At 39.5% G+C, this 18,372-nt stretch overlaps 1 protein-coding gene across 5 annotated transcripts in view; it reads left to right on the top strand.

Moving 5' to 3' along the window:
- The window catches only part of cacna2d2a (calcium channel, voltage-dependent, alpha 2/delta subunit 2a), a gene marked incomplete at its 3' end in the record, with an annotated part of 182,855 nt that extends 164,603 nt beyond the window's left edge, over window positions 1-18,252 (top strand). For 4 of the 5 annotated variants that reach the window (XM_014006325.1, XM_014006323.1, XM_014006322.1 and 1 more), the window contains 20 exon segments: window positions 890-939; window positions 6,590-6,679; window positions 7,599-7,667; window positions 8,144-8,218; window positions 8,315-8,389; window positions 8,532-8,603; window positions 8,754-8,825; window positions 8,994-9,055; window positions 10,518-10,594; window positions 11,741-11,755; window positions 14,796-14,856; window positions 16,483-16,580; window positions 16,738-16,828; window positions 16,916-16,978; window positions 17,156-17,259; window positions 17,366-17,464; window positions 17,589-17,680; window positions 17,809-17,856; window positions 17,933-18,004; window positions 18,100-18,252. In XM_014006325.1, coding sequence (XP_013861779.1) covers window positions 890-939; window positions 6,590-6,679; window positions 7,599-7,667; window positions 8,144-8,218; window positions 8,315-8,389; window positions 8,532-8,603; window positions 8,754-8,825; window positions 8,994-9,055; window positions 10,518-10,594; window positions 11,741-11,755; window positions 14,796-14,856; window positions 16,483-16,580; window positions 16,738-16,828; window positions 16,916-16,978; window positions 17,156-17,259; window positions 17,366-17,464; window positions 17,589-17,680; window positions 17,809-17,856; window positions 17,933-18,004; window positions 18,100-18,252 — 1,538 coding nt within the window. 5 annotated transcript variants of the gene reach the window in all.
- Window positions 18,253-18,372: the final 120 nt, after the last annotated feature.

Genomic DNA, 18,372 nt, shown 5'->3' with positions numbered 1-18,372 from the left:
ATAACTTGCATCCTTAAGGAATTAACTTAATTTATATCTACTCATATTCATGTAATTAAACGTTTTAATGGTTTGGCCGATTAATCGATTAATCAAAAAAAAATCAACCGATTAATCGATTATTAAAATAATTATTAGTTGCAGCCCTAATGATGATCTTTACCATTGTTTAATTTTAAAAAAGATATTTTATTGCTTTGCTAAGATATTTACATTACAGTCCTACTTTTTATTTGTTGTCCAGATTTTACTCTCTTCACCTTTCGCAGTGATTTGCTAAATAACCACCCTTCTGTCCAAACTCGCCGTCAGACAAAAGCTCAGACACAAACCACTGCTTGGGTGTGCGTTCATGCGTGAATTATATAAAAAATGTTGAAAAAATGGATGTGCACGATTGCTTAGTGTCTGCACGCTCTCACCTTCTAATGAATTGAGACAGAGGAGGGAAATTTCAACCCCAACCACTGTGAAGAAGTGCATAATGTATCAAAAAGAATGAAAAGTTGCCTCCACTCTTTAGCATTCTGGTGACGCTGCCTCCATTTTGCAGCTCTTTGTATAAACACTCATGGCTTTAATAACTTGTTGAGCGGCCTGGTTATTGACCCAGCCGCTCGTTCTCTTCCATTCCTAATCAGCGGCGGTGCCTGGGGCTCAGCATTCACAATGAGCTTCCCACATTTACATCCTGCAGCACATCGACGGACTGCGGAGGGTCAGTGGCCACGAGCACTGATGTGTGTGTGTGTCCCAAATATCATCAACTGGAGCTGATGGCATTACTTGCAACTAATAATAACAGAAAGAGATGAGACACCAGTTTAAAAATGAATTGCTTTTATAAAGAGGAATGCAACAAAAAGTGTTTTTTTTCCTTGTTCTCCAGGTTACTACTTTGAAATTCCATCGATTGGAGCAATCAGAATCAACACTCAGGTAAGATAAAATGCATCAAGTGTGCACAAGCTACTAACAATCCTTTCTATGAATACACAAACACTGAGGGCTCAGTTCAGTTGACGTATTTCAGCAGCTACAACCGTTCTTGCAGTGCTACAAAAATAACCCACCCACACACTCGTGCCTGAAATGACAACAATTCATTCCTGGCGTTCGACACACAATGCATTTTTGTTTTTTCCTTTTATTTTGAATTAAACTAAAGATGGCATAAAAAGCCGAGCGTTTTGGCTCCATCAGCGCCTACACTGCTGTAATCCTGGCAGTGAGCGGGGTTGTGTGGGACCTGTGAAGAACGTGTTGGCCTTTTCTGTTAATTTGTTCGATTTACCGGGAGGCGTTGAGGTGTTTAAACGAGTCCGATAAGTATGTGAGGTGTGTGGAGAGAAAGTTACCGAGTAAAACCATGTTTAGCTGTAGAGCTGTCGGTGTTGGTCCCTCTGTCACAAAACAAAAATGACTTTACATCGAACAGCATGCAGCAACCTTTACTCGGCTGCTGTACTTTAAGAATTAAATATACTTCGTGTGAAGTTGCATCTCTAAAGCTGACGTCTTTGTTATGATGTGCAATTAGAGGAACATGTTGGATTAAAAATTACCTCACAGATGAATGAAGAGCAGAAAAATCAACATTGTTATATAATAATTCAATTATTTCTGTTCCCTGAGAATTAGCTGACGCCTGGCTTCACTCCAGTCCCAACAGACATTTTACAAAAAAATCATTAGAAGTTTTGAATTTTCATGGAAAAACTCCTCTCCTCTGCTGAGAAGCCTTAAGGATGTTTGATTTAAACTTTGGATGTGCGTGGCATTCAGCTAAGGGCTTGGGTTCTTGCCAAATGGCAGTAAATATATACGTGCTAATAGTTTGCGGAATATAAATGTGACGCATTTTTGAAAATGTTACAATGACATTTTTAACACTTCTTTAGTATGCCATGTTGTGAACTGATGAATTAAAAATTTGACTGTTCTATGGGAACATCACATTGAAAAAAAATTAATAAGCATTTCAGCATCAAAATATCTTTAGAAGCCTTTTACAAGATATTAGCAGGATTTATCTGATTAGTTGAAAAAAATGAACAATTTACTTTTGTGAATGAATTCACGTTGAAAAGGTTTTATTTGTAGTATAAAAATGGAATTTGTGCATGTTTTTAAATGGATTTGCAATTATGGCATTTAATATAAACCTAGCACAAAAAAGTAAGACAATTTGTGTTTGGTTGGTTATTTCTTCATCATAACAATGCTAATTGGTGATAAATCGTATACTGTTGGACAGCCAGTTAATTTCCCTTTTATATGGTGCCGCATTTGTAAGGAACATGCATTTGTGGGATGAGCAGTAGAGCTGAATATGTGGGTTGTGCGCATGAAAAAATTGCCAAATCTTCTCCAGAACTAGCTGCACCTGGATCAGTTCTTCTGTGTTTACCTGTGTCTCTTTCCTGTCCCTCATCCAGCCGGTCAAGGCAGATGRCCACCTGCCCTGAGCCTGGTTCTGCTGGAGGTTTCTTCCTGATTAGCAGGGAGTTTTTCCTCTCCACCGTTTGCTCAGGATGGGAGACTGTGATGAAGTGATTCAACACAATCTGCTGGCTTCCTCTTTAGATTGTTCTTTTTCCTGCACAGTGCCCTGAGACAACATATGTGGTGACTTGGCGCTATATAAATAAACAGAATTGAATTGAATTGAATTGAATTCTCTGCCTAACAGCTTATTTTGCTGTTGTTATGGACACTTGTTTTGAGCTTCTGGCACCCCCAGGTGCTGGCAATCAGATTTATTTCTAACAGAAGTATTGCTACAACAAAAAATCTACCAAACACAAGTTTCCTTACTCAGTTAGCACCTAAAAAGAAAATAAAGATGTTACTTCTAGAACAGCAGCATTTGTCCTGATCCGCTGTTTTGCAAATGACTTTTTCTCACTCAAAACTCATTTCATTTCTGTTTTTTTTTTTCAAACTGCAAATTTCTGTTACCAGCTGTCGACCTACATTTTTATGACAGCTTTGCTTGCTGACACAAATTTCACATTTTATGCAGTGTTATTTGGGACCACTAAGCCCAGGATGCAGTAATGATGCTCTGGTAAAGTAACGTTTGGGTGGAAAACACGTTTTACTGAAACGGGTGAGCAAGTCTACAAGATCACTCCAGTTAGACAGCAAGTAGTTGTTGATGTTTCTAAGTACTCATCATTCCAAAAAATAAAAATTTTTGCCTTGTAAGTCAAGCCTGACTGAGCAGGCCAGTTGTTGTGTTTGAGTCGCTCTGTCTCAAGGCTGTAGTTTCCAGCCTAACATTTGGAAATATGACAGAGAGGAGGGATCATTTCTCTGTGAGTGATGTCCACTGGCAGGCTTGTACAAAGAGTCAACATCCAGTGAGTCAGACCATTTTCTAGTTAAACCTTTCAACTCTGATCTCTTCCACTTTTCATACTGAAGGACTCTTATCCTGGAAACTAGGAGCAGAACCAAAAGTTACAGTTGGATTTAGGCTTTAGTGTGTTTTGACAAGGGAGACATGAGACAGCACAGCTGGAAGGACTGGAGTTTGTCAGTAAAAGATTGTGTCTGGAAGCCAAGTAAAGTCAGTTTATTACATTCAAATTTCTGTCTGTCACACACACACATATTCAGTTTCCCCTCACAATCGAGGCCCATTGCCCTTCCACTAATGCCACATTTGCTTGAGGCACAACAAGCTTTGAGAGACCCTCGGTGTAAACTCATTCCGGCTGTAGAAATTGACTCACTGGTTTGGTTGCGGTGGAGCTTCTCTGCGAACCGTCCTCCTCTCTTCGTTTCGCTCCTCTTCCAACCCACACACCCAGCCAGGCCTGTGAGCAGTCAGGCCCCAGAATAGACTGTCAGCTGTTTCATTAACTCTGGCATATATTTATATTCAGAGAACTGCCACTTATTCTAATAGGTTTTCTGAAGGTGGGTGACTACAGCCCTCCACACGGGTCCAGAAGAAACATTCTTGTGTTATTGAACCTCATTTTGCTTTTGAACAGCACAAACTCCTCACGTAGACTTGATTGGGTAAGATGGCGACCTCCAAATAACAGATGGGCTGCAGACGGTAGAATATCGGGAGCGCTGTCCCGAGTCACATATATGTGGAATGTTTCCATCTAAAGTGGAGCCGCACTGATGAATTTACTCTCAGCAATCATGGTTGCCATGATACTCAGGGAGGAGGACAGGGTGCGTTTAATCAACACACACCGATGCTGCTGAAGTCTGCGCGGCTGTGCTTCCCTTTGTGCCGTGTTGCTCTGGTTGCTGACTTGTTATGCTTCCTAGATTGTCCTAGCCAGGCGGAAAATTCCCGCGAAAAGCTCTGGCTGTCGCTGCCCTGATGGAATATCTCCCCGTGGCACATTAAACTGGACTTTTATTGAGCTAATAATAGAATAGGTTACACCTGTCAGCACCTTTCTGTTCAGATGAATAATTAAAAAAAAACACAAACGGTCAGAAGAAGTATTATACTGAAATGGCTGTGTTTCTTTAACGGTACAACATTCTTTTGTGTTAATAAGAGTTGTGTCAAGAGTCGGGCATTTCTGATGAGATGCCTTTTCATTTCTAAGTGGATGGAAATGCTTTTTTCTTAAATGGTAAACTTAATCTTTAACCCAGTAAGACCTGCTGACTTTTTGTTCAGCCTGCTTTTACACTTGGATTGTAATAAAACAAAAACAAAGTATCTTGATGGTCAGTTTATCTTTTGGTCATTGGATTTTCTTATTTTTTTTCTTTTTTTTTTGCCACTTCAGTAGAAAGCAGTACTGAATATCTGAATATTAGTATCTTAGCTTCTTCATCATCAGTGGCTTTTTTTTTTGTAGATAGAAAGAAGAATGTGAGATATATGTCAAGAAAACAATACAATACAATACAATACAATACAATACATCCAACTTCTGTCTGCACACCTGCAAAGAATAAAGGTCATTGGATTTTCATTTTGGAAACGGGTATTAAAAAACAAGAAATGAGTGGATATTTGATTTTTGTTTTAAAATACTGAAATTCAAATGCAAACTGTTTCTCATTCTTAGTGTCAAAAAGGGGTAAACAAAATGTTAAAAATTATTTGAGTTTCATTTTCTGTTTCAGATAGCATAAAAGGAAATTACTTTAAGACAGAAATGAAAAAAGGCTTGTTTGTTCATAATCCACGACAGGTCGAGCCAACTTACTGTCTCCCATCAACAAACTGTTTCACCACCAGAAGGGGCGCTCGCAGTATCAAAATTATTCAATGAACATCCCATTACAAGTAAAAAGCATTGATACTGACTTTGGTATCAAATATATTTTCCAAGTATTTATTTGGTATCAGATCAATATCGAACTCGTAGTACCGCCCACCCTTCGCTGAAAGGAAAACTCCAAGGATGCAAACTCAGAAAAAAACACAGATTTTGTCAAAACTCAGGAGGGAAAAAAAAACTTTCTGCTTACAGAACAACAACTGTACAACACACTAAGGATGAAAGTTGTCTTATTTTGCTTTTTATTGAGCGAAATGGAGGTGAAGTGGAGGCAATAGCCGACATGCATTCAGTAAAAGAGACTTATTTGGCCAAAAACCACACAAAGTATCTCTGCAGCCTTTGGTCACAGAGTAACAGTCATCATACAACTCATTTATTGACATACACGTCTGTTTCAGCTTTTTATTCAGAGAAATTAGAGTTTTATTATGCAGAGCTGCCAGACGAGCGCCCCTTCTGGTGGGGGAATAGATAGTCATAAAATAACAAACGAGCCTTTTTTTTGTTTCTGTTTTAAAGTTGTTTTCTTTTTTGCTACCTGAAACAGAAAATGAAACTCAAATCATTTGAAAAAAAAATTGTTCTTCTGTTTTTAACACTAAGAATGGGAAACGCTTTGTATTTTAATTTTAATTCCAGTATTTTAAAACAAAAATCGAATAACCACTCATTTCTTGTTTTTTAATACCCGTTTCTAAAATGAAAATCCAATGACCAAAAGGTACACTGACCCTTGATTTTCTATCTTCACACCATTTTTTCCTCCTGTTCTACATTTGTCCTGAGTCAGTAGTCATTTTTACACTTGCACGAACTCTCCAAAAGGATATGGTTCAGTAGTTTGTTTACAAGAAAAAGACATCCTGGCTGTTTAGCGAGAAAAGCAAAAATAACATAAATATAATATATTGCTTATAGATTTAACCTCTCTCTTTCCATTCAGAATCGCTATGGGATATTCTCCCTGTGCCAGTGTTTACAGTGGAGCTTCTGGGAAGTGGTGTGGTTTTGCGCGTTGCGTCGTTGACACCTCTAATGTGTTTTTAATAGCTCTTTCACGATGATGAAAAATGACCTCGAGTGGCTCAGGACTGGAGGCTTTCCGGCTCGGCAGGACCGGGGACGCTGTTGCTGGTGGCCCGCTGGTTTATGTGGTGGCAAAGACGAGGCCGGTCAGGGTCTTATAGTTTTATGACGGATGAACATTGGAAGCCTCTGAGCCCTGTGCCTTTAATGTCACAAGTATTATAAATGTCTGTTTGTGTTTATGGTGGGTGATCGTGGCACTATGATGCGTAATGTTGTTGCTGCAGGAGTACCTGGACGTCCTGGGACGTCCCATGGTGTTGGCTGGGCCTAAAGCTAAGCAAGTGCAGTGGACAAATGTCTACCAGGATGCACTGGTAAGTGTAAAGTCCAGAACAAAACATGCTGCTGTGTTAAACAGACTGATACAAGATGGATAATGTACTACATTAATTTATTTTTGTTGTTGTTGTTGTTGTTGTTGTTGTTGTTGTTGTTGTTGTTTAAATTTTTTCGATCTGTCATCAAATCTGACACAATTGCTTAACTTGAAGGGCCTATGACATGCCTATCCTTGAAATACAAAAAAATCAAATAAAACATCTTTATATTTAAGAAACTTGACATAATACTCCTGATTTTAACAATTTTGTTACACAACATATTTTTTCTTTTGAACTTGGCTTTGCTAAAGCGAAACAGGAAGTGACATCAAAGGGGAACTCTTTAAGAAAAGGAACTCTGGTCTTTTTATTTAAACGTTATTTGATCTCCAACTCTTCTTCATTTCTCTCTGATAGTGATTCAAAATAACCTAAAGAAACATCCGATTCTTCTCTACAGACTGTGTCGTTAGCCAATGTAGTCGTGCTTTATTTACATGCAGACATTCCTGTGTCATCACTTCCTGTTCCTTTACATGCAAAAATGTCAACAACTGTTCATTTCAGCGACATAAACTTTTTTTACAATATGTTATTGATGTTATCTTTCCAAAAATGCATTCATATTTACTACAAAACATTGATGTCATAGGCACTTTAATGAACTCTTGACACAGAATAACATTCTCACTCATGGTCGATTATTTAAAAGATATTGACTGATTCTTCAGCTGGATAAATAATTGGCCTACATTTCAATGTTTTATGTGTCTTGTGTTTGCTCTAAACCTTAAATTCCTCTTTCATGTGTCTTTGTGAAAGTTATTATTATTATCTATTTATTTATATGTTTTTTTTTGTGATTGTATTGTGGATAAACTGTTCCTTAAGGATTTCTGAATTTATTTGTTAGGGTCTTGGTCTTGTCATCACTGGGACGGTGCCAGTTTTCAACCTGACTGCAGACAGCGCAAGCTCCCAGGTAAACATTTACCCGACATGAAACCGCTTGAATGAATGAGTTAATCTAAATAAAATGCATTTTATTGTCTTTTGTGAGGACACAACTGTAAAGTCACACAAACAAACGTGATAGTTTTAGGTTTTTACTTTCAATATTTTCACCATCATCAATCATTTGTATTCATCCAGACAGCTGCAGCTCTCCAAAGCAACACCTCCCCCATGAGGTGGCAACAAACATCACAAGAAGTCACTGATCGTATCCACTGACCACCACAGAGCAGATAGGTTGCAGAGTTCATTAGTGAAGCATTTGCCTGGAGCTTATCATACAGACCTGAAGGAGTGATGCTGCAGTTTACTGACTCGGTTTAAAATAGAAAACGTGGACAAATCAGACACATAATACCTTGTAGGTGTTCTTAGCTTCCATGTTGTGTAGATATTGTAGTTTGTGGATATGATCCTAACTGCTGCTTTGTTTCCTACATACAGAATCAGCTCATCCTTGGAGTTATGGGAGTGGACGTCGCAATCAATGAAATCAAAAAGAAGACTCCGACATACAGAGTGAGCATGTTAGGCTCTCTGCATCACCCCAGTGTCTCTTTCTAATAACTGGTTCTTGTTTGATTTAATGATTTTCTTCTCCCACGTTCTGTTCAGCTCGGGGCTAACGGTTACACGTTCACCACCGACCGAAACGGTTATGTGTTGCTGCATCCCAATCTGAAACCCAAGGTAGGCGCCGCGTCTCTGCACCTCTCCTCCGCATCGAGTCAGATTTCCTGCGTCTGATTCGGGAGCTAAATTTGGACTTTATTCAGGCAGAATTATGCTCATCCTCCCCCACCATCTCCCACCGTGTTCTCTTTCTGTTCAGATCATTAACTTCAGGGAGCCCGTCACTCTGGACTTTTTGGATGCAGAACTGGAGGACAGCAATAAGGAGGAGGTAAAAAAAAAAAAGCTCATCTGAAATGTCACAGGTTTCTTTCTACTTTCTTAAGATTTTACCTTTGTTTTCTTTTATTTATTATGTTTTTTCTTCATTTCTGTATATGAATATGTCTTCTCCTGTTAAAGCTTCTCGCTTTCTCTCCAGATCCGCCGACTGATGATTGATGGCAAATCGGGGCAAAGGAAAATCAAGACGCTCATTAAGTCAGTTGATGAGGCAAGTCATCAATATATGTGACTCAATCATGATCCAAAGTAGCACCTTCCTGAATGTGGGTGTAATGAATCTAAATCAGCCAGTTATGTTTACAATCTTTTGTTTCCTTCTAATTACGGGAAGGTTGATGTGACAGAGTTACTTATTGTCATGTGTTTGTACCGACAGAGGTACATCGACGAAGCCATGAGGACGTACACATGGACGCCTGTGGAGGGTACAGACTACAGGTATGTTTGAAAACCAAACATGCGCCTAATTAAATCAGGTTATGAAACGTGTAAATCACAGCTGCTATGTTACACAGGTTAAACAGACTAAATCCATCACTAATAAAGACATTTTGCCGATTTTACATTCTGAATTTTAACATAAAATTAAGCAAAATAACCCAATTTAGTTGCTGTTATAAGATAAAAACTATATAAAATATATATGTGTTCAATATAGTTAGAGAGTTAGTAGCTGCTAACACAAGACAATTGATGGTTAAGCAATGATTTAAATACCTGCAAAGTTATCAATACCTCATTTAAAGGGATAAATTTAACAAATTCTGCTTTATTCCTTAGATCTCACCCACTTAAATTTCTTCCAATACGTTGACTTTGGTTTAACTTTAAATGATCAGATACTTTTAGAAATTTCAAGTGTCTAGTTTCTGCAAGGAGCTGTGTGTTTCTGGGTTTATTCTAGTTCTCACTCTTTATGTTTAGGGGCGTTTTATTAAGAACAAGCAAAGTTTTTTGTTTTCTTCACTGAAGAATGCATTTTTTTCGTGCACAGATAAGAATCAAATCCAAGGACTTTTAAGTTTTGTTTTTCAAAGGAGACATATCATGCTTTTAGATCCTTTTTTTCACATTTAAATCATTCAGTGGAACTGCAATGCTTTGGATCCTAAATTCTCCTTATTGTAACTCCACAAGCCCCTCTTTCATCCCTTTTTTGAGGTGTCTCAGATCAACTCGTTTTGATGCTGTCTCTTTAAATCCAATCATGGCCCTTGTTCGCAAATAAAACAGTGGATTTTGCATGATACAGTATGTCCCCTTTAAGATAAACAAATTTATTATCTCTATGATGGGATCCAACCTAGTCTTTTCTTGCAGTTTTGGGATTTTGCTAAGGTTGTCTAAACTAATGGTTTGCAGTCTACAAAATTATTTAGTGGGGTGCTAGAGATTAAAGTGGGGTACACAAGGTTTTACTTGGCACAAAATGTTCAATTGAATTTGCAAATGCAAAAAGTAGAGCCCATTTACTGGATGATCAAAAGTCTGAAGACGAAGAACATCAGACACTGCTGTTGCACACAGGTATGTTTGTTGTTACACGGACAAAGAATTTTGTGTTTAATGCAATTCCAGGTAAAAAAAAATCTGTCTTAAAAGCGAACAGTTCTGTACAAACAGCTGACTGATGTTTCCAATTAAAACATCACAACTCACAGACTTGTCCTCTCATAGTTATGAGACCGGTTTGCAAATACAGGTTCCTGAATCAAACATCCCGTTTCCAAGATGCTGTTTTTATATCAACAGGTGTACAAAAATGAAAAAATTAAAATCAAAAACAGGGAACGTAACAAAGTCCATATTTGTGTAGACAGTGCATGTGTTTAGGAACCAGTTTATTGTGTTAAATGTGATTTAATGTTCCTGATTTTCTGCATCTGCCTGATTACCTCAGTCTAGGGTTGGTACTGCCCACTTATAGTGAGAACCATATCAAAGCCAACCTAAGCGACCAGATCCTTCAGGTGCAGTGTAAGTATTCTGGGGATTACCCAGCATTCCTCCCTCTCTCTGCCTGTCCTCCTCACCTCTTCTCTCTCTCTATCTAATATGACCTTACACTCCGAATCAGTCATTTATCGCGGGTTTCCGACATCATCATACGGAGTGTCCAAGGGGGATCCGTCTGCCCTGCCTCCCCTTCAGCTCCCCTTTCCCCCCTTCTCTATGCTCTCTGATAGGCAGGATCATTGGTTCCCGAGCCCCTCGACTCCTCCTCTGCCCCTGCTCCCTCCTGTCTTCATGCTGTGCTGTAAAATGGTGATGTTTTTTCTTCACTCTGGCTGAAGAAAAAAATAAGTGAACTGACAGAAAGGTGAAAGCTGTGGTTTTTACTGTCTCTCAGGTGAAAATAATGGTGACCTTTGTGCTATTATTTACTTTATTTTTTATTTTAATTTTTTTTTTGCCAAATGCTCTCGCCTCTTCTCCACCAAGTAATGATTCTGAAGCGCCTGTGTATAAAGTATTCTGATAATAACTGTGAAAATATGCATGCTTTTCACTCATTTTGATGGGTTTTATGATTTGGAGAATTTTCCTTTTTATTCTATGTGTGAGGTTTTTTTTTTTTATTTTATTATTTTTTTATTTTTGTTAGACTGTGTGAGATGTTTATCAGCTTTGGAATCATTCAATTGATAAACTCCCACATGGCCTGGAATACCGGCTTCTCATTTGTGGGAGTTTGGGTTTTCGTGGGTCTGAATGGGGACACATGTTGTCTCTTTCATTCTTCCTTTGTCCAGACCCTGATACTCCTGTGTTTTTCTGGTGCTTTTGATTTCTTTCTTGTTTATTGCTATGTTTTTGTTTTGTCGTGGTTATTATTATTATTTTTATTTTGTTACAATTGTTGGTTTTGTTAATGTTTTTTTCTTTTTCCTGGATCATCCAGGTTTTTCTTCCTTTGTTTCTTTGTTTGGTCTTGCAAAAAGCGTTTGCTTTTCATTTCTTTTCTCTCTTGTCTTGTTTGACTTTAATTGGTTTCTTTCTTTCAAGAAAACAATATTTTTATTCAAACAGTAATTGAATAAAATATTGTCTGTGATTCCCCTCCTTCCCACCCGATCCCCTGTTTCTTTTCTTGCTCTCTCCTTCTCTGACGGATCCACACAGTGCCATACACCAAGGGCAAGTATACTCCACATTGGTCCACGTTCCCCACCTTTTCCTCCCTTACCCTATCGCTTCCTCCTCCTTCCCTCACCTTTTGTCCTCCTCCTCCTCCTCCTGCTGCCTTCCCCCCTTCCTACCCTCACCTGTCCCAGCCTGCTTGCCTTTGTTCCTGCCCGCCATGCCTTCAGGATTTCCTCTCTTTTTTTTTTCTTTATGTCCCCACTTCTTCCTACTTGAGTCCCTTCTCTTCTTCTTCCCTTTCACCCTCTCGCTAAAGCTCAGATCCCACATCTTTCACAACAGCTCCTCCAGTCCTCAACCACCCCCTCCCTCCCTCACATCTGCTGCTTCAGGAACAAACAAAAATATAAAAGCAAAAATGAGTACAGCCCCTGCAGAAGACAGAAATTGTGTGTTTCATGTTAAAACTTGTCTTTTGTTTCCCCCTCTCATCAGTCCCTTTCTATTCTGTAGAAAGTCTTTAGAGTCGTGTTCTCTCTGCGCCTCCGTTCCTTCCACCTCACCAACATTTCTTTCTTCTGTGCTTTCTCTTTCACTTTCTTATCTGTCTTCTGCCTACGGTGTCACTAGTTCACGAGTGTTTAACTGATTTGCACACGTCGGCAGATAGTTAGGTTTTAATCCCTGTTTTAGTGTTGTAGTTACACAAGCAATACATAAAAGAAAAGATCTGCATTCTTTGATGTTCTCTTAAAATATAGGAAAGTATGCACACACTGTTTGTGTTGCATCTAAGGCATTACAATATATGAATATTTATAAGTAGGGATGCACCGATTGCTCAGTAGGTGAAAGGAATCAACTGATTGTTAGTATAACCTGCTTGATCTGCAACTGGCACCGAGAAATCTGACTTTTTTCTATGCCTGTGAATGCACCATTCCTCGTTCACACTAACCAGTATATTTTTGTTGTGAATATTTTGGTAACGATTTCTTTTACGGTACCCTTATTACCATGTAATTACAAGGTAATAAAAATGTAATTACATGATAATTACGGTACAAAAGAAAAATTATTGGGTAACTACAATCAAATTACTATTCAATAGTAACTCAATACTATATTTATAACCAAAAGAATGCAACTAAATGTTGGGGTTAGTGGTTAATTGCAATAAAATATAACTTTAAAACTGTCCAAAATTACCTACTACTTATTTAGGTGTTACATAGTGAATTGTATACATTACCAGGTAAGTGCTACATTACTGCAGACAATTAATTACATAGTAAAATTGTGCCCTAATTACCTTGTGATTACATGGTAACAAGGGTACCGTAAAAGAAAGTGTTACCAATATTTTTACTGAACATAGAATATGTGGTTATTTGTATAAGCCCTGCTATAAAACAGTATACATAACAGCCACAAAATAGCTAAGACAGACTCTCCTTTAAGCCAGATCTCGCCGTTCACAGGTTACAGAGTTTTTGAGTTGGTAGCAGTATGAGCTTGCATGAATAAAGCCTACATTGCAGAACCACAGGAGGCATTGAGTTAACATAAAATGCTATATACAATGGGCATCTCCCACTTTAAATTCTGCTGCCTTCTGGTCACAAAAAAAACCTTTATCATCACAACCTCAAGCTGTGGTGCTGGCTTATTTTTACACATATCAACCATTTCAGCTCTGTGACTGCCACCTTTGCAGGCTCAGAAACATAACAGCGCCCATGCCAACCCCTCATTGCCTTCTCTGTCCTTTCATAAAAACACACCGAAATGAGAAAAAGACCCTCCTTGAACTCGTTTTGTGAAAGAGGTGTAAACGTCAGAAAGCACCACAGGTAGAAAAAGCTAATTAAGGCAGACATGCATTTCCTTCTGAAGCATATTTTCTGATTACTTCACTGTAACATATAAAATGAGGGTGTACTTATTAGTGCAAGCTCATGCTTAAACACGTAAAGAACTGGAATCAACAGAATCAGCCTGGAAGTTTGCTGTGGGTGCATTTCTATTTATAATCTATTTATATTTTATTACAGTAGAAAAAATAAGAATCTCATGGAGTCATATTACTTTTTATGAAACTATGGTTTAGACTTCCCTTTTTATTATTTATCAAACACTTTTAACAGTTGTGGTTTGTTAGCTGTCATAATATGTTGTCTCTAGCTGGAAGACCAACCCCACGGGGCTGAGTTGTGTCCTGCCCACTCAGGTCCTCCCATGCTGTCAGGTTTCATGGTGCCACTCAGCACCACACCTGACTCCTATGTCGTCCTTCTATACCCCCTGTCTCCATCGGCTTGTTTCCCCTTCCTCCTCACCCCTCAGACTGTCAGGGGGCACGGCCCAACGCTTCCTCAGTAAACCCGACTCCGGATATGCATGGCATTGTGGGCGGAAAACTACCTGGGCACGCCATTTTTTTGCAGTTTTTAAACAAATACTTCATTTCTATAGATCCTGACCTAAGGTGAAAACGTCACGTTGGAGTCATCTGTTGAGGATTGAGTGAAGGTTGATATTCCATGTGCTGTTTTTGTTTCCAATAGATCAACCAAAGTTGCCCTATGACATGCCCTTCACAATGTTATGCATTTCCTCCGATTGTGTCTCTCTGAGTCTCCTCCCCTGCCAGGCTGAGGGGTGACCTCTTCCATCAGGACCGTCACCCACCTTCCCTGCAATAGTTGGCCATGTTGATGCCTGCCTGATGTAACAGCACTCTCAGTACTCCGTAATCTGTCTGAGAACTCGCTTCTTGACAAATCTCGTCTGGTGAAGCCAGCTCTCAGACATCCAAACCACGTCCGATTGAAACTAATCAGAAAACGTTTGTCTCACAAAGCCAACAAACAGCCAAACCCAAGACGTGAGTRCTTGTGAAGTCATGTACGTCGAGTCAGGTTGTGTTTTAGGCACCATATTGGCTAAYGCTGGTGTTACCATGATACCTCAGTGTTGCTATGGTAAAGTCCCTTCTGCGTCCCTGCACACTGAAKAACAGCTGCTGTTTACCCACAACTCCCCGCTGCTCTGCCCACTGCGCTTTCTGGATAATCTCCCCTTTCTGTTGCAGATTTTGAATCTCTGCTGCCAAACAGTTTTGAGTCTGAAGGACATGTATTCATTGCTCCCAGGTAGCCCTCTGAGTGAATGCTTGCTGTCATCGGTGGTCATCCGTGTTTGGTCTTGTCTTCACATATGATAGACATTATTAAGGAATTGCACGATTTGTAATTTGCTACTTTGGGTGAAACTACTTTGGATTCCCAAGTACGGGTCTCTGCAGCCACTTAGTAGGAGTTTCTTGGGTAGAGTTTGGGCAAAGTCAGCTGGTGATGGATGGATGGATGGATGGATGGATGGATGGATGGATGGATGGATGGATGGATGGATGGATGGAGCGAGCTGGCAGTCAGGCTCACTTCAAAGGACCAGAGCCTGTTATAGGTATCTCAACAACAGTCTGTAGGACTGCCCTACAGACCTGGATTAGACATCAACACTCAATCCGCTGGAGGGAGCTGACAGACTGTAGACRGGCACGGGAACTGATTAACGGCCCAATCTAAGGTTTGGGAAAGCTCTCATTGCCCTATCAAGGAAAACTTTAAGTACACTGGTTGGAGTCCTTACTGGGCACAATCTGCTCAACCACCACAAAATGGTGATGAGACTTCATGACAATGGTCTGTGTGATGCCTGTGGCATTGAATTAGAGACCTCTTTGCACTACTTAGACCACTGCCTGGCTCTGAGTGGTCAARGGAAAAAAATTCTTGGGGACCCCTTTATGGATCCCGAGAAACTCAGAGCACTGAGTGTTTCTAACCTTGTGTCCTTCATCCGAGGGACGAGAAGGTTCGAATAAAGACCAGTGTCTTTTTGGGGAGAGCAATGGGCCCACTTAGGAGTCCTCGGCTCATATGGATTTTATATCCATCCCCACTCAACATAACCATAGATAGAATTTATTGTCTGCCCCAAAGGTGACAGAAAATCGATGTTAATCCATGTTAAAAACATACACTCAAGATATTTTTATGTTTTAATATAGATTTTAATATGAATATTAATCATATTACAAGACAAGAAGGTKCTAGCTGCACCAAATTTAAAGTCAAGCATATTTACATGTTCACAATCATTTTACCATTGTTATTTTCACCTTTTAACTTCCCCACAAGTCCTTCCGACCAATCACGTTTTACCCAAACTACGCCTCCACCCCTATAACTCCTACAGTGACTGCAGAGACCCCCTTCTCTGGATTTCCAGAAACATTGTTATGAACTCATTAGCTGTTTATTTCTGCTAATATTTTAGCAGAATGTATAATACTGTGCGCAGAAGATGCATTAGATCTTTGCATGCTGCCACTGTGTGCCGCTGCATGTTTGTTGCACAAACATATCAGTTTTTAATTGATATAATGTAGGCAAATGCTATATACAGTATACTATATATATATACTGTATACATACAGTATATAGACATTTTTAACAAAAAAGAAAAGCCAAACTCAGTGCATGTGTACATTGAAAAAAAAACAAGAGATTTTCAGCTGCAGATTGAATCCTAATATTTATTTTTTCACCTTTTAAAACCTGCATGCTGCACACGTAAATGACTTTTGTATAAGTATTGTCATGTCTACCTGGTGTTGTGTGTTCTTCTGGAAAAGGCAGACTTAGTGTCAAACGCACTTGTTTTTACCTTATTTTATTATTCCAAAGGTTGTAATGCTTTTCCCTGTTTTTCAGGGAGTACTGCAATGATCTGGAGCTGTCCAGCAACAACACGGAGTTCCTGCTCAACTTCATCGCGCTCATGGAGAAGGTGACGCCAGACTCCAAACAATGTAAGATTCCTTTGTCTTACCTGTAAACTATCAATGCTTACAGACCAAATGCTATAAATATCTTATTCACATGATCACTGATTAATATTACCTGTGTGAAAACCCAAAGTTTTTAAATTGTGGAAGCCTTTTTTTCCCCAATCCACTCTGCTTTTAGGTGACAATTTGCTCCTTCACAACCTGATTCTGGACACCGGCATCATCAAACTGCTGGTAGAGAAAGTGTGGAAGAATAAAGATTTGAATACGTGCGTTTCATTCGTCTGCTGTTGGATTTCGACGACGAGGGAGATTTAAGATTTGAAGCTTGTTTCTATTTATTTCCCATCCTTCAGATATGGCTTTCTGGCTGTGTTCGCAGCAACAGATGGAGGCATAACGAGAGTCTTCCCGAACAAGTGAGCGCACTCTTCATCAGTACTGTGTCTGAGTCTGCAGTTGTTGTTCTTTTTATCTTATTTTTCTAGTGCTCTTCTCTTTTAAGTTGGTAAGTTAGGATGTTGAGCGATGGCTTTAGGAAGAAACTCGTAGAGCAGAAATTTACGACTCTAGTTTCTCCGGTCTTAAATCCTTAGGGCTGCAGAAACCTGGGAGGAAGACCCTGAGCCATTTAATGCCAGCTATTACCGGCGCAGCCTTGACAACCGAGGCTACGTCTTCACAGCGCCGTATCGATCTGGTGAATAATCTTCTGTGTCTTTGGGTGTATAACTCACACACGCAGCGTGGCTCTTTGTTTCTAATCCTCCTTGTTCTTTGTGTCTCTGTCTGTTTTTGTGTCACAGCTGAAAGGGATCTGCTGAACCCAGAAAATGACACAATCGGTGTTCTGGTCAGTATGGCTCTGGATATTACAATAGGAGGGAAAACGATCAAACCTGCAGGTTAGCTGACATGAATGAAACAGTTTATTTTGTCACTACATCCAAGCTTTGCATCAGCATATTTTGCAGTTATTTCATACCTTTCTTAATACGTTTTCCTTGCTAATCATGTTTTTTTTCATAGTTGTTGGAGTGAAATTAGACCTTGAGGCCTGGACCGATAAGTTCAAGATTCTTGCCAGCAACCACACAGACAACCGCCAAGGCTCAAATACGGTACAATATGCATACAATGTTTTCTTTAGGAGTAGTTTGGTGCTTTTTTTAATTTTTTTTTTGATAAAAAAGGAGTAGTTTGGTGCTTATTTCTACAATAATTCTAATTTACCAATTTGTTTTTTCAGTGTGGACCGAACAGGGGCTGTGAGATGGACTGTGAGGCCAATAGTGACGTGAGTATTAATACAAATTGTTTTGTTGAATTAAAAGTGCTGCTTCCAGTCATAATTCATGTCTGTCTGTGTGCAGGATCTCCTGTGCTATTTAATAGATGATGGTGGATTCCTGATCATGTCCAATCAAAAGGAGCACTGGAGCGAGGTTTGGATGAAAAATCAATCAATAKGTTACCTGTTTCGCAAATTTTTGGCTTTGATCGTTACTCAGAACCTGAGCGGCGTTTCTTATCCTCGCAGGTGGGCAAGTTCCTCGGCGACGTCGACCCCAACTTGATGTACGCTCTCTACAACAACTCCTTCTACAAAAGCAAGCAGTCGTTCGATTATCAGTCAGTGTGCGAGCGAATGCAGAACAATGAAGCTGGTGCTGCGCCAAGAGGCGTGTTTGTGGTAAGAAGCTAACTCCCGAAACTTGTTTGTTTAGCGTTTTAAGTGCTGTCTGATAACTCATCACCTCATGTGCTCCCAACCACATGACCAACAACAGATTTATGGGCAAGATGTAAAAAG

This window comes from Austrofundulus limnaeus, unplaced genomic scaffold (genome assembly GCF_001266775.1).
Source record: "Austrofundulus limnaeus strain Quisiro unplaced genomic scaffold, Austrofundulus_limnaeus-1.0 Scaffold35, whole genome shotgun sequence".
Lineage (NCBI taxonomy): Eukaryota > Metazoa > Chordata > Actinopteri > Cyprinodontiformes > Rivulidae > Austrofundulus > Austrofundulus limnaeus.
Note: the sequence above shows the minus strand (reverse complement) of the source record. Positions and strands in the feature narration are given on the sequence as shown.